Genomic DNA, 14,482 nt, shown 5'->3' on the forward strand with positions numbered 1-14,482 from the left:
AGGTAATTATGTGAGTTTGTTTCTTGGAGGTGAGCACATCTCATTATGAAAACATCTTACGTCCCCCAGAGACACGATATCATTCACGTTCCTAATGGGGACACGGAAACAAGTGAGGACTCTCCTCAGGCTGCGAACCTGCATTCATAAATATGGTCTCACTTATTACAAACAATCAATATTAAACTACATTAAGTCTCATGTTTTATTAAAGCCGTAACCTCTAATCTTTACTGCTCCAACACTTAAATAATGCAGATTAACAACTTTAATACTTTTGGGTGTTTAGTCTTTCTAACTACGTGATTCCAAAAGTCCCCAAAAGGATATATTTATATCGGAATAAATTAAACTTATTTTACTGGAATCAGAGCAGCAGGAACACAAATACTTCTGATATAACATCCGTAGAAATGTCAAGACAAAATGACCTAAGTAAGTAAATATGACTTCACTTTGTATCAAGAGGTTCTAGTCGGCGTCTTCAGACAGAAAAAACCCAATTAACCAAAGTGTTGCTGCGTCCCGGGGGAAACTCATTAATACCGATTCACAGAGCAACCTTGAAGGGTGAAGAGCACCAAACAACAGACGGAAAGCAAGCAAGCAAAACATTCTTTTAAGCAAGAAAAATAATTTATTCATAATGATATAATAATTTCATCACATTGGCATTGCGGAGCTGCGAAAGGGAGGCGTTTTGTGTGTGACGCCACCTCGCAGCTACGCCGTCACGCCACTGGATGGGGCGGGGAGACAAGAGGTTATTCAATACATACACGGAATATTCCTTTAAATATGTCTTTTTTTCAAGGAGGAATAACAAAAATAGAATAATTCCAATAACTCTGTCTTTCTCTCTTTCTCTATATCTCTCTAATTATCATCTCTATGTCTTTATAAGCTGCCCTGTACAGCTCCCTGAAGTGGGGTTAGAATTGGGTTTTGGGGGGGTTTGTTTTACTCTGCTTGGTGTGGCAGCAGGGCGGGGTTTACCAGTGAGGGACGTCAGTACCCCTAAAATATCCAAACGCTGTAAACGCCACCCCTCTGGCAAACCCTTAAAACAAATGCAACATACTCTTTGGCCCAAATCTGCAACCATTACCCTTCCTTCTCCTTTCCCCTCCTCGTTCACTCTCTCGTAAAGCTGGACTGCACACTGGTCATTTTCAGCATTTTACCCCTAAAATACATTTCCATATGTAATGTATGGGGGCTTTCAGTTGAGACGCACTGCATAGTGGTGGGCTACAGCCAAAATATATAAAGTTTTGTGTTATAGGTCGAAGTTCTGCACCGGCCTAAATGGTGAAAACCTAAAGCTACACTGTAGTTTTTGCATCTTTTTCCCTCTTCTCATTGCAACACGGAGCAGTCAGAGAGAGAAGTTATATCTGGGAAATAACCCTAACATGAAAAAAAAACCTGACCCAAAACCTGATACTTTTTGGGGTTGTGGTTGGGTCGCTAAATCCTCCACGTTGCTCCTTTAAGTTCTGCAATTATTGTAAAGCCTTTGTGTCCGTTGTGGTAGATTTCTCTACAAAGCGGTAAACTAATAAGACTTCTAGTTTTGTGTGTGTCTGTGACAGATTATCTCCTTTGTAATCTCTGACACAATGATTTGTGGTCCACTTTGTTTTGTAGTCTAAAAGTCTGAAGGGACGTTTGATTTGTTTATGCTCCTCAGGCATTTGGTGTTTTAGTTGCTCTGCTCATTATATTTAACAAAAGACTGTGAACGTGTCAGTCACACAAACTCTGTTTCGCTTATTCAGATTAATGTTTCAGAGGAAAGTATCCTCGCCTGAACTCCAGCTTCACTTCTTCCACACGGCTTTTTAATGTGCGTCTCTGTACTCGGCTGGTCCGTATCTGCAGAGACCGACAACTTAAACCAAATTAATTAACGAGCGACTGCGGTGCTCTTTACTTTTGTGCTTTGCCGTACCTTTCTATCACTTTGCAGGGTAGCAAACGAGAGAGTGAGAGAGAGAGGGGGGGGGGGGGGCTTTTAACACGATTACTCCTCTGAGTCACGCGACAGCCGAGACGAAGGGAGAGAGGAGGTGAAGGGAAGGATGATGTATATTTCGGCGTGGTAATCCTCGCGTTCAGCGGAATCAAACCCTTTGCTCCACATCCTCATTCCCCTCCTCCGCCTCTCCCTCGCTCCTGAAGAAGGGATAATGGATTACATGTCCAATATATTTCTAGTGTCAGCTCTCTTTTTCACACTTTATATAAATGTCATTTTCAATAAAATATGTTGTCAACATATTTCAGATTGGTAATACACTTCTGCAGACATTTCTTGGAGGCGGAGCTGCACTTGAGGCTAAAATATTCTCATTGGTTGGTGAATGGCGAGAGCCGAGGGGGTCGGCCGAATGCACTGAGGGCCAATTGTTCCCATCGTCCTTAAATTTGTTGTGTGCAGACCTTAAATGTATCAAAAAATATGGCACCGAGTTGGCAGTAACGCAACCGATGAGATTATTTCTGCCTCCGGTGAAACTCTGCTTCTGAAAACCTCAATATCAAATGAAATGCATCCCCACAAAAGGGATAGCACTCTTTATTTACCAGTGACCACATGATTGTACCTCTGTTCACTTCCCTATTAAAGACTGTCGAACCAAAAGCCTCGCGTTGAAGATGTATTCCATCTGTCAGCACAGGAGGCAAAACAACACCACGTTTTACACCCCCATTTTTAGACGTGCCGTGTGTCTCCACACCACGTAATGCTCTTCAACATCAAACTGTTCCCGTTATTATCGTGCCGAAACAAACACATCCCGTCTCTCCCGACACTGCGCTCATATCTCTCCTCTCTGCTCACACGCTGTCCCCTGAATCTGTGGGTTTAGCTCAAATGCCTTTTTGATCTCGCTTCCAACTTCACGTATCTGATCTCGGATCTGTCATTGCTCTGAGGGATATTGCTCTAAAAGGGGGAAAGTATCAACACACTGCCCTCCTCTGCATGCCTGTATATGAATGCAGATGTGGGCAGATGTTTGTTTGGAGATAGCGAGTACAGATTAGATTCAGATTAAACACAAATGCTCACTTTTTTACACTCTTTGCAAAGCTTGTGTGTGTGTTTGTGTGTGTTTACTACCAAGGCAGCTCAAATAATACAAAAAAAGAACAAAATAAAAACAGTCGGCGCTGCAGCGACACGCCCATAATTCAGTATACAAGGCAAACAAACAGAGATTTATAGGTTTATCTTTTTTTCATTCACTAAATATTTAAAACAAGCGTCACTTGACTAGTCATCATAGATGGTGATCATTTATGTATTTTTAAAATCTTTTTTTCTCAGGATGATGGAGTACCTGAAGGACTGTTGAAGGGAAGAGAGACGTGTTTGAAGGAGTTTTGTTTTCTTTTACTCTCTCGTCGTTGGGTGCGGTTCCCTCCCTCTCCGCCCACTAGGGGGAGCTCTGACTCAATAGCACCGAGGGATCGACTGTGCGTCAAGAGATGAAAGGTTCCCTCCTCCCCTCCACACGGTCCATCCATGCAGGGGATAAGTCAGGTGTTAGAGCTAAACCGCTGCTAATCCACACATTCTCAGACCGTCCACACGGTGATCCAGGACTGAGGGTCGGTCAGGGGGTCAAATACCGCAGGGTGTTTCGCTCACAAGTCCAAAAGTAAAGGTCCTTTATGCAAAAACACATTCAAACCCTGCGTGTTTGTGCACAGATCCTATCCATTCACTCCTCCATGTTAATCCCACGTTTGGGATACTCGAAAGAAAGGTTCAAATAGAAGTATAAAAACTCAGAGAGCAAGAAAGAGAGAAGGCAGAAGATAAGCGTTGATTGATTTTTTTTGTGTTTTCTTTTTCAAACTAAGCACAGCATGTATTTTCTTAACAGTCAGTCATTGACATTCATCCGGTGTCGTGTCGTCTGCCGAGCTCGGATGCATAGACTGAATGCAGAGAGGTGGAGAGGAGGGAGAGAGATGGGAGAGACAGGGTGAAGGTGAACGGAAAATGGGGGAGGGTCAGGGAGGGAGGAGGATGTAGAGACGGTTAAAAGAGGAAGTGATATAGAGGAGTGGTGCTACGTGTAAAAACAGAAAGAGGCTGCAGTTTATAGGCGACGAAAGAGAATGTGTGCTACCGTACGTGCCAGAAGAAGAGAGGGAAACAGGGATGACGCTAGATGCAGAGAGACAGATGGAGCGCGTTCTCCAGCAGCGATGAAGGGAGGAGGAGAGGAACGAGTGGGAAGGAGGAGGGAGGCACAGACCGTCGCCTCACCTTTGAGGCGAGAGAGACAGAGTGTGAAAAACAAACAGAAACGACCCCCGCAACGTCCCTCTGCGACACTGCAGACGGAGAACACAGTCGCTCCCTCGTTCCGGAATTCCAAACTCTGCAGAATCCTTTCGGGTTCTGGAATCCTCTTCATTCCCGAATCCTATTGGTTCCGGAACCCGGGGAATGTGTGGGTGTATGGAGAGGGGCATTCCAAACCTATCCCCAAGAAAGAGATGGCGGGGTGACGATGCACACACATACACACATATATACACACGGAGTGATGACACACGCACAAAAATGCCAAACACATGAACAGGCACAGGTATGTGCACGCTCTCCCTCTGTCTTTCTTCTCTGTCTTGTTTTTTTGGCACTTCCCTCTATACACATGAACACACACACAAGCGCACACGCACACACGCACACACACACACCGTTAGGTCCCCTCTGGTCTGTTTGTAGTTTTTAATAGTCCTTTGGTCCCGTCACCAAAGACCAAACATGGATAAAAACCCTGTTTAATAACCAGGCCTGCTTCATACTCTCCGTACAGAAACTCCACAGGCAAGATTTCATCTGCGCACACACTCGTATGAACACACACACACACTGTTCCCGTCTGTTTTTCTGTTTGTCTTCCATGGCGTTACTCCTTAGTCCTTGTGTGTGTGTGTGTTTGTTTGAGTGTGTTTTTCCTTCCATCATGTGGGCAGTGTGTAGTCCAAGCTGCTTGCTGTACACTATTTTTAGTCCTTGTGTCCGCAAATGATATCCGTTGATAGATGCGTCACATTTATCTCTGTACATGATACATACCGTACGATCCAATGAAGCATGTACAGTATCTGGCCATCTGGCATGTGTAGGAAAAGCATACAAGAGAAAAAAAAACATTTAAACAAAGACTGAAAAAACATGGATTGATGAATGTCCCAAGAAAAAAAATGTCAGGACGCGAATGCAAAAAAGAAAAGTGCTTGCGTTCCAAAATGTCTCTTCTTTTTGCCGGGTACCTCTGCGGAATGTTTCTTTCGAAGGTCCACGTTCATGTTCGTAGCACGAGCAACAAAATATGTGACATGCCCATGCGTCATCTTTGGCGGCAAAAAGCCCCCCATGTGGTTTCTTCTTTGTTAATCCTGCACTTCGTCCGCTCAAGTCACGCTCAATGCTGACGACTGCTATGGTATCACCAAAGAGAGATGAGGAGTTATGATGATGCCCAAGGTTTTGGGGCATATTTTCTTTCTCAGGTGCCTCTTTACACCATGAATAATTTACCCTTCAATTCATATGGGTCTGAAGGTTTCGGCACTGTAGTCCTACTGGTTGGAGGGCTTTGGTTGAATCGTAGATGAATTATTAAATCTTCTGAATTTTTATTCCATTCATTTCTTGGATTCATTTGATTACTGATCCTCTGCGGTATCCTTGTGGATCAGTAATAACTGGTTACAGATTCATATGTATGGCGATTGTTGTCATCTGGGACTCTTGTTGTCTTCATCCAGAAGGAGCCAGGAGTAAAGATATCCACTGTATATCCTTATATTCCCAGTGTCCACTCCACCCATCCATCTATGCATCCAGCCTCCACACTGAGCAGGTCCCCCAACAAGGAAAATATGGTGCAGCGTTGAAGCAAAACCTTAAAACCTCCACCCTTCATTGAAAATATAGCGAGGAACAAACATCGCTCTCCACAGATTTCTTGCTTTTTCCTAGAGGGGCTGGTTTGACAGGGAACAATAGCGCTTCAACCATGGGAGGGACCATTTTGCCCAAAAAATGTGCTCCAATTTGATTGGACAGTGCAAATGGTCAATCAGTAGTTGGAGCGAGCCGATTGGACTCGTTGGTCAAAAGGCCCCATCTGCAGTGGGTGGCACATTGTAGAATTGGTTGGTAGCTTTGTCGACAGCAAACGGACCTGGTTAACATCCGTTACCGATACTTCCGTTCATTGATCGTTGGGTTTGCCGTCTCCTCCCTCGCCGGTCGGCGACGAGGCGGTTGAAAACTCTGTGACCCGTCGCGCCAAAGGGTTTGTGCTTTTGAGAAGCTCCATAGCGGAGACTCTGGCTCCTCCGCCGGAAGACTTGCCGCCTTTCTTCTGTAGCAGGGCCATGAAGTTCTCATTGCGGGAGCTGGACCTCTGGCTGCCTAGGGTCATGTTTCGGAGGTCGCTACCACTGGTGCTGTGCTTCACCGGGGACACAAGACTCTGGCGGCTGCCGAAGGAGTCCGTCGGCTCCTTGCGACCTAGAACCTTTCGCTTGGACCTGGGGAAAGAAAAGAGAAGATTATTAGCAAACGGTAAAAAATGATAAGATAAAGAAGCGCATTTAATTCGTAATTTACTCCTCAAACTAGATGGGCCCCTTTCACACATGAAGTCCCCGAAATTTTAGGAACATTTTCTTGCTTGGGTGAATGGGGTGAATGGGGACAGGGATCGATATCGATATCAGAAGGAAATCTGTAACAACAATTTTCCCAATTCAAGACCTAGTGACATTTCAGGGAAAGTTAAATGGAACCAGTAACATTGTCGGACCAAAAAAGGCTCTTCACCCGCGATGTCTGTAAAAATAATAAGAGGTGTCTACTGCTGTGTACACCTTGCCCTTATCTTCCTCTTGTTCTGTTTTATGGCCTTACTGCTATCTGCTGGACTGTCCCTCGCCCCATCTATTCTGGGACGCGAGGCGGCAATATTCCTCAATGTAGTGCATGTGTGAATAGTAAAAAATCACTAGCGACGCCTGAAAGGTTATTCCAGTAATCTACGAGGAGCTATGTGTGAAAGTGACTCCAGTAAAGTAAACCGTGTAACTACAGAAAGGACTCCATCCCTTCTCGTGACAGATGAACACACTGACCCCGCCCCCCCCCCCCCCCCCTCACATTTTCCTTCTCTGGCTTTCAAGCTATTTTCAGCATCATGCCAGGTAAAATCATGACCACTTGTTGCTTAGAGACTAGCTTTCTCTTTCTTGTGTGTGTGTGTGTGTGTGTGTGTGTGTGTGTGTGTGTGTGTGTGTGTGTGTGTGTGTGTGTGTGTGTGTGTGTGTGCGTGCGTTAGAGAGATCCTGAAAAAAGGACCGGCGGTCATGCAGTAGCACAATGTACATGTAGCCGTTGCTAGGGAACCTCATGCCCGGTCTGCCTCACACCTTTTCAACGGGACAATGCGTCTTTGCGTCACGCTCGGGGTTATAATAAGCCGGCAGGGAAGCTTGGCGTTGGCTGAAACCATCTCCGGTAATAAGTTAATAATGCACCGTTTAAGCCTTTTCCAACTGCCTCTTGAGGAAAGGCATCTACTGTAATATCAAGTGTGTAAACTGCATGTCGGAGATGTGTACTATATGTATGTGTGTGCACACACAAACCTGTGAATAATAGTGAACAGGTCTTCGGTGGTGTGCGTTGCGGCCGTGCCGGCCAACAAGTCGCCGTCCGTTTCCTCTGCGATGTGGAGTACCGTCTTCTCATTGACTGCCGAGTCATCTGAACAAGATGAGAGAAATTATACACCAAAAGCCAATATTCATAACACACGTGTATGCAATTCCAAGTACATCTGACTTGGTTGCATACACATCCAGGTATTAATTAGATAATAATGATGAATGTCATCTTCACTGTTTCAAACAGTGGGAACCAGTCTGTGTTTTGATTCTGTCCAATTTTAGAGCAATTGAGCTTTGATTTGCTTCAAAACCGGAGAAATCTCCTCTGGCAGAATCAGAAAGTTATGCATCAAACGCTGCAGGAAAGGATCCTAATCAACCATAGCAGCTCTGACAGGCTATCATCAAACACATGCATATAAAACCTCTGACTAACATAAAGCAGTATTCATTAGCTAATACTGCATGTACTGTAGGGTGTATTTCATTGTTCTTAGCGATCCAAAAATACACAACCACACCTTGATGATTCTGATTAACGTGTAAGTGCACATATATCTAGTCGATAGACACTGCAACACCACAGAAGTTACCAAAAGTAAGTCACTGCTCGCTAGCTAAGTCATTAATGAACGCTACCTCAAAAATTAAAAATAAAGCCTGCAGGGTATGAATTTGCTTCAGTTACCTGCCCCAATCCCAGTGCTGGTCATTTTCCCTTCCAGCTCTGTGAGGGAGGAATCATGCAGGGACGAATGAAGTGACGACTCTTTGGAACTCTCCTCGTATATTCCCAAGTGGTTCTCATCTTGCTCAAGCATATCGGGAACACCGGGAGAACCGTGAAACTCTTCTGGTGGGAATGTTCCCACGGGAGACCGGAGACCCACGGGGCTGTCGGTCTGTGGGGTCTGACGTTCTGTGCTGCCATTGGTGGAGGAGTGGACCGACGAGGGAAGAAGCAGAACATTCGGCTTCTTGGGGACTGGAGGTGGAACCTGGAAACGAATGGCGATTTAAATACATCACAAATTCTGAGACATGAGTAAAACTACTTAAAAATCAGGACATAAATGAGATTCTTTGCCTCCATGAACTGTAATTCTACTGTTTGCATTAATAACGCCCCTAGAATAATGCATTTTCTGAGACATGTCTTCCTCACCTTGGGTTTCTTTTTGTCCGACAGCTCTGCCAGACAGGAGATTGTCATCCTTGAGGGGAGGGTCTTGCTTTTGTCCTGGAGCTCCAGAGCCTCCTGGTTGCTGCAGGGAGAGGGGAGCGAACCTCCGTCCCCAGGATCAAGACGGATCTCTGGGTCTGCATCAAATTCAGGCTCCATTGCTGGGTCTTCAAGAAGAGGCTGGGGGTCCGGAAGAGGAGGGAGATCGAAGAGGGACTGGGAGTGGTGGAGGAATGGATGATCATAGGCAGTTTGTGGATGGGTGGTAAAATCTGGTAGAACTGAGGGACTTGTTGTTTGTGGTGGAGGTTTTTTGGGTTTGGGTCTTCTCATGACTTTGTAGATGTTGCCTAGGGGCACAGGCCGGTCCACGGGTGAGCCAGGAGGTGAATCGAGGGCTAGGGGGGAAGTGGAGGAAGGGGAAGGAGACTTGAGGAGTAAGTTTAGGGGCCGCTTGGGCAACGGGGGCTTGACAGCGACAGGTGGTTTGGGTTTAGGTAGGGTAGGTGGCGGGCTGGGGTACTCGCCAAAGTCCCGGCCGTGCTGTTCCTCTTCGATGGTGTCAGACGCCCCATCAGGGCAGTCCTCCAGGTCACCACGAGAGACGCAGCGAAGCCGAATAGTCTTCAGCTCATTCTGGGTAACCACAGGCAATGCCTGCGTGGAGCTGGGGCTGATTTTCCCCGGCTTTGCCGCCGTGGAGGTGTCAGAATGTCGCCTGCTGGCCTTTTGCTTTGGCTTGATTGATGACAGCTCCAGATGTGCATTCCCTGGCATCTCAAAGGACAATCTAGACCTCGCAGTCGGGTCCTTGGGCGACGGTAGCGATGATTTCCTTTCTGGGATCTTTGGACGCAACTTACAACCCAATGTCCCTATTGTCCCGTGACCTGCCATGTGACTGAGTGGAACAGTTGGGGTGGGAGTCTCTGACTGGCTGGAATAGCCACTTGACGGGGACATGAGTCCCGGGGGTTTGAAGGGCGAGGACGCCTTGATGTCGGTTTCCATGGAGAGCTGTGAGGGTGAGGTGGCTCTGGAGGTGGAGGGGGAATCAAGCAGGGACTCCGAGCTGCCTCTGACTTTCATACATTCAATCACTGTGGTACCCGTTGCTGTGCTGGAGCCTGATAAAGACCTGGAAGAGAGGAGAACTCATTGCATTTCTAGTCTTAACCTAACAAACAAATAACAAACAAAACAAACCAGAAAAGTAGACACATTCAATTTGGATCAAGCAAATAAGTGTTTCCTACCTGTAAGGGTCATTCTTCCACTCCCCCAGCTGCCAGTGAGTGGGGAAGGTCAGCTCTGTCTCTCCCTCCCTCTCGGGTGCCTGGACCTCCAGGCTTGGAGGTCCATCAGTGCCTCCATGGCCCAGCTCCCGCTCCACAACACTGGGTCTAGAGGAGCAGGACGAACTGGGCAGGAGGAAATCGGGCTGGAAGTCTGGGAAGTGGTCCCTGGGGATGTGCAGGCTCTTTGGCCGGCCATCCCGGTAAAGGCCGCCTCCATGGTGGATTCGCCCCTCGGCTTCTCCGAGGTTCTTCATGAGAGAGACACTCCTCACAGGAGGGGGCGGCTTGCGCTTGGATTTCTTCAGCGAGATGGAGCGGGAGCGTAGGCGCAAGCGGCCGTCGGCGCTGTAGTCTGAAGCTGTGACAGAGATTGTGTCGGCGGTACTGGCGCTGTCTTCGGAGCTCCCTCTAGGGTAGAGAAGGGCGTAGTTCTCACCCAAACCCAGAAAGTGATGATGCTGTTGTTGGTGGTCTGTTAATGTCATAGCATTCCCGTTCCCTGTGGGCAACATGTTCCCGTCTTGCTGGCCTAAACCACCTTCTGTAAAGCTGAAGGAATCAGAATCCGTGGGCGTAGAAAGGGAACGTTCCCGGAACTTGAAGGCGTTCGACGCTGCTATGGAACGTGCCGACCTCTCCCGCCCTCTCCCTGCCTCCGCAACCCCCCCTCCTCCTCCCCTCCCTCCGTCCGCGGCAGCCCCTTCCGTCTCGCTCCGCTTCCCCATCATCGCCCCTGCCAGTGAAATCCCTGGCATGTTATTCCCTCCTCTCCCAGAAGGGTTCGTCACCGACGTGAACGAACTGGAAAGTGAGCTCACCGACTGTCCTGAGCTCACCAACATCACCCTGTCCTGCGTCCCTCCTCCAGCGTTTCCAATGATGCTGTGCTGTTTCGGCGGGACCGCCGGGCCTTTGTTCATGCTGTAATTGTACGGCTCGTTCCACGCTCCGGGGGAAAAAGTGGAGCCCTTAGGTCCGTTCCAGGAAGAGGAAGGTGTGTTTGAGCACAGCAGTCCAGACGTGTCCATAGTTCCTGGGTGAAGATGGTCCGGTGTGTTTCCTGTGGAGGAGGAGGAGACAATTAATACGACTCAACTGATCTAATCAAACTCACATGACCTTATAGCAGATTCAACCACCTAAAAAAAGCATATCTCCCTTCACAGCATGATATCGACTGTCTTGCTTACTTCAACAACAACAAGTCCTTGAGATAAACTACACACTTTCTGGCTGCCAACTTATATCTGAAAACACTTCTGCACACTAACAGCACGTAATCCTTTACAGCACCAGATCTTCAGGATTCATTGCACTCTATTTACTACAAGATGTGAATGTTTGCTTTTTTATGTGTGCGTTTGGATTAATCAGTGAATGACTACTCATCTCGGGTGTTCCTGTGACTTGACCCCTTTTGTGATTGGCTGTTGCAGGCTGCATAAAAATGCTTTTAATCACTAATGTCACACATGTGCATTGCTCTGTAATGGATCAAAATTCAAAATAGATTATAAAATGTTCTGACTTGGTCATGGACACGAAACAAACTACATAAAAAATGTTCAATGTTCATCATTCTTAACAACATTTTTTATTTCAGATACATGCTATTCTTTTTCTTGCCTGTCTGCAATCAAGGCCTTATTCAAGTTAAACTGTTTACATGAATACTTCATACCCTGCATTTGAGCATCCGTGTTGCAGTGAATAAATCAATTAGGCATGACAAGATCCTGGCTGCTGGCAACACGGTCCTTTATTAAGCAAAACGGATCACCGCGAATACAGGAGGAAGAAACTGTTAACCCAACATTAATCTCTGTTGTGTTTTTTGTTAAATTAAAAATTCAGATTTGTGAAAAGCAGAGAGAAAAATGATTAAGATGTTTTCCTGCCACAGTGACCAGGATTAAGCCAAGTGGGAATATAAACATGCAATACTTTTTCGCAAGATAAAAAGAAAATCTTTGATCTTCTATCGTTACTAGAAACATAAAATTAGCTGTCCTGGTCCCATCTCTGCCTTCTTCTTCCCAAGGTATCAAATGAGAAGGAAAATGTTTTTACAGCTTCAAAAAGCAGAAAACACCTTGTGCAGTAGAATCTAGAGCTTCTAAGGTTTCAACACCAACATAGTTTCAGCTGACATTGGGGTTAGTAGTTAATGAGTAGAGATGTTTCTTTTTGTAGTGAACTGCACCACGGGAAGACAAGAGAAGAAGAAACGGAAAAGAGAAACACCGGAGGAGGGTAAGCGCTTCCTGGTGGCGCACACACACCTGCAGGTAAGGTTGTGTCGAGGTCAGAGTGGGTCTTCCTCAGGGGGAGGTTCTGGTGGAAAGTGTCTGTGACGGGTTCCAGGGAGCGGGGCTGGTGGGGGAAGGGGTCCCCCGGAGAGGGGGATGGGGACGGGGAGTGCTGGAGGAGGTCGACACCGTGGAATTTCCCTCCTCTCCCTTCACCTGGAGGAGGAGCAGAGCAACAGCGAGGTCAGTGAGAGGGAAGGGAGAGTCATTTTACTTGACACACAGTAAATTCAATAAAACTCTAAATCCAATCATGTCGTTGACATGGCAGTGAAGAATTAGATCATGACTCTTGAGAGATAGAGATGTGTAGAGAGGAATGTGGTTCTGTCAGCATCCCCTGATTTAAAGATATTCTTAAAAGGGTGCAACGTTTTAAGAAATATGATTTAGCGTTTTTATTACACTCAATGTAATAAAAAACAGCTTGTCTCGCTCAGGTTAAATGGTATATGGAGATGGCCCAAGAACCACTGAAGTGGCTTTAAAATACATTTTAAGTGACATTGTGGAGAAGTGCGAAAACCAACATTGGCTGCAGATGCACGAGCCACAATTTTATTATGAAATCAATGTGATGTGAATCCTCGGAAATTGTTCACATGAAGCTTTGGTGAAAGTTCAAATAGCAAGATCTTCTCTCTCACATTTAATATTCATATAAAATTCTTGTCAAACATGATCTACTGCTTTTTCTTTTACCAAAAATATAGTTTTCATTCAAAAAAGTACATAAAATAATCAATTCCATTTGCTTTTATTCTGTTACGCTACCATCAATAGAACTCCACACTTCCTGCAAATGTTTCACAATAAAAGACCACAAGTAAAAAAGAAGCGATTTTAGCATCAGCACCAGATTGTTTAAATCGATAACTCTTTTTTTTCAACTGATAGGAGGAACATTGAAAATGACAAAGACAGCATTAAACTGTTATAACTACATGCGTGAAAAGCCACACTTTTCCTTTTTTTTCCTGCCATCATGAACCTACATGTTCTACATTTCTAATCCAGAGCGATTTACAGCAGATGCTGCTGAGAAACCTGCTGTTCTGTTGTACTTCCTGTCCTTGTGATGTCTCGTCGGAGCAGACAGTAATCCAATGAGTCATCGGAGGCAGCAGGTACCCACTTGATTACCTCGACGACATGCGGCGCAGTCTCTCACTCGGCCGCATAATTCAGTCGGGCCTCTATTAAGCCATCGGCCCTGTTTTATAGCGACAGTCGTATCGGCCTGCTGCTGACAATTTATGTCCTGCAAGCGAAACCGAAGCCGTGCAGAGAAGTTTGGTTTACCTCGGAGAGTGAGACAAGACGCACAAAATCAATGAGGCAAAACAAAAAAGGAATCAAATTAAGTTGAATCAATGCAAAAGTGTGAGCAACCAGCGCCAACACAAACTGAGTTATAGGAGCAATACAGTGCTTATTGTACAACCAGTGACGACAAGTAAGCACTCAAAATACAGATATCCTGCGTTCAGTTTCTTCATGAAAGCGCTGAGTGTTGAGTTCAATAACTGCTTGTTTTGGAAACCATAAACTAACGTGACGCTGAATGGAAAACCAAAAACAAAGCGCAGGGAACCGTCTTTCATAAGCTCCGACACATTCACCTTCTCTTCCTCTACCTGTCTCGTCTGTCTTCTTCTTGCATCTCAAGGGGGGTTTGCAGTCACACATGACTCCACCCCGCCTTCCTTCCATTCTGATTGTACTGGTTTCCCCTGTTGCAGCGCCGAGGATGAATTATACATCCAAGCTATCGAACAACACAGAGTTACAAATGTTTGAGCTATCCGAGAGACCAAAGAGCAAACTATTGACAGAGAGACTTTACCTGATAAATCTCCCAGCACAAAACATCTGCAGGAAAAAATCTATTAATCTGAAGTGATGCAGTTTTGAATCCACGTTTCCAGAACAAAAAGCTCCGGTGACCGGTGACGAGTTTTTAATCGTCATCGTTAAGTGACTGA

At 45.9% G+C, this 14,482-nt stretch overlaps 1 protein-coding gene across 1 annotated transcript in view; it reads right to left on the reverse strand.

The window, feature by feature from the left end:
• Window positions 1-614: 614 nt before the first annotated feature.
• nhsl2 (NHS-like 2) overlaps window positions 615-14,482 on the reverse strand; it is a 58,094-nt gene continuing 44,226 nt past the window's right edge. Inside the window, exons 5-10 of the mRNA XM_076092356.1 lie at window positions 12,471-12,653; window positions 10,147-11,248; window positions 8,873-10,028; window positions 8,396-8,705; window positions 7,687-7,804; window positions 615-6,573 (exon numbers count right to left, since the gene is read on the reverse strand). Of these exons, the coding sequence (XP_075948471.1) occupies window positions 6,252-6,573; window positions 7,687-7,804; window positions 8,396-8,705; window positions 8,873-10,028; window positions 10,147-11,248; window positions 12,471-12,653 (3,191 nt within the window). The 3' untranslated portion in view covers window positions 615-6,251. The remainder of the gene's footprint in view (window positions 6,574-7,686; window positions 7,805-8,395; window positions 8,706-8,872; window positions 10,029-10,146; window positions 11,249-12,470; window positions 12,654-14,482) is intronic.

Source organism: Anarhichas minor, unplaced genomic scaffold, assembly GCF_050575085.1.
Source record: "Anarhichas minor isolate MPS153535 unplaced genomic scaffold, ASM5057508v1 ptg000016l, whole genome shotgun sequence".
NCBI classification, from domain to species: domain Eukaryota; kingdom Metazoa; phylum Chordata; class Actinopteri; order Perciformes; family Anarhichadidae; genus Anarhichas; species Anarhichas minor.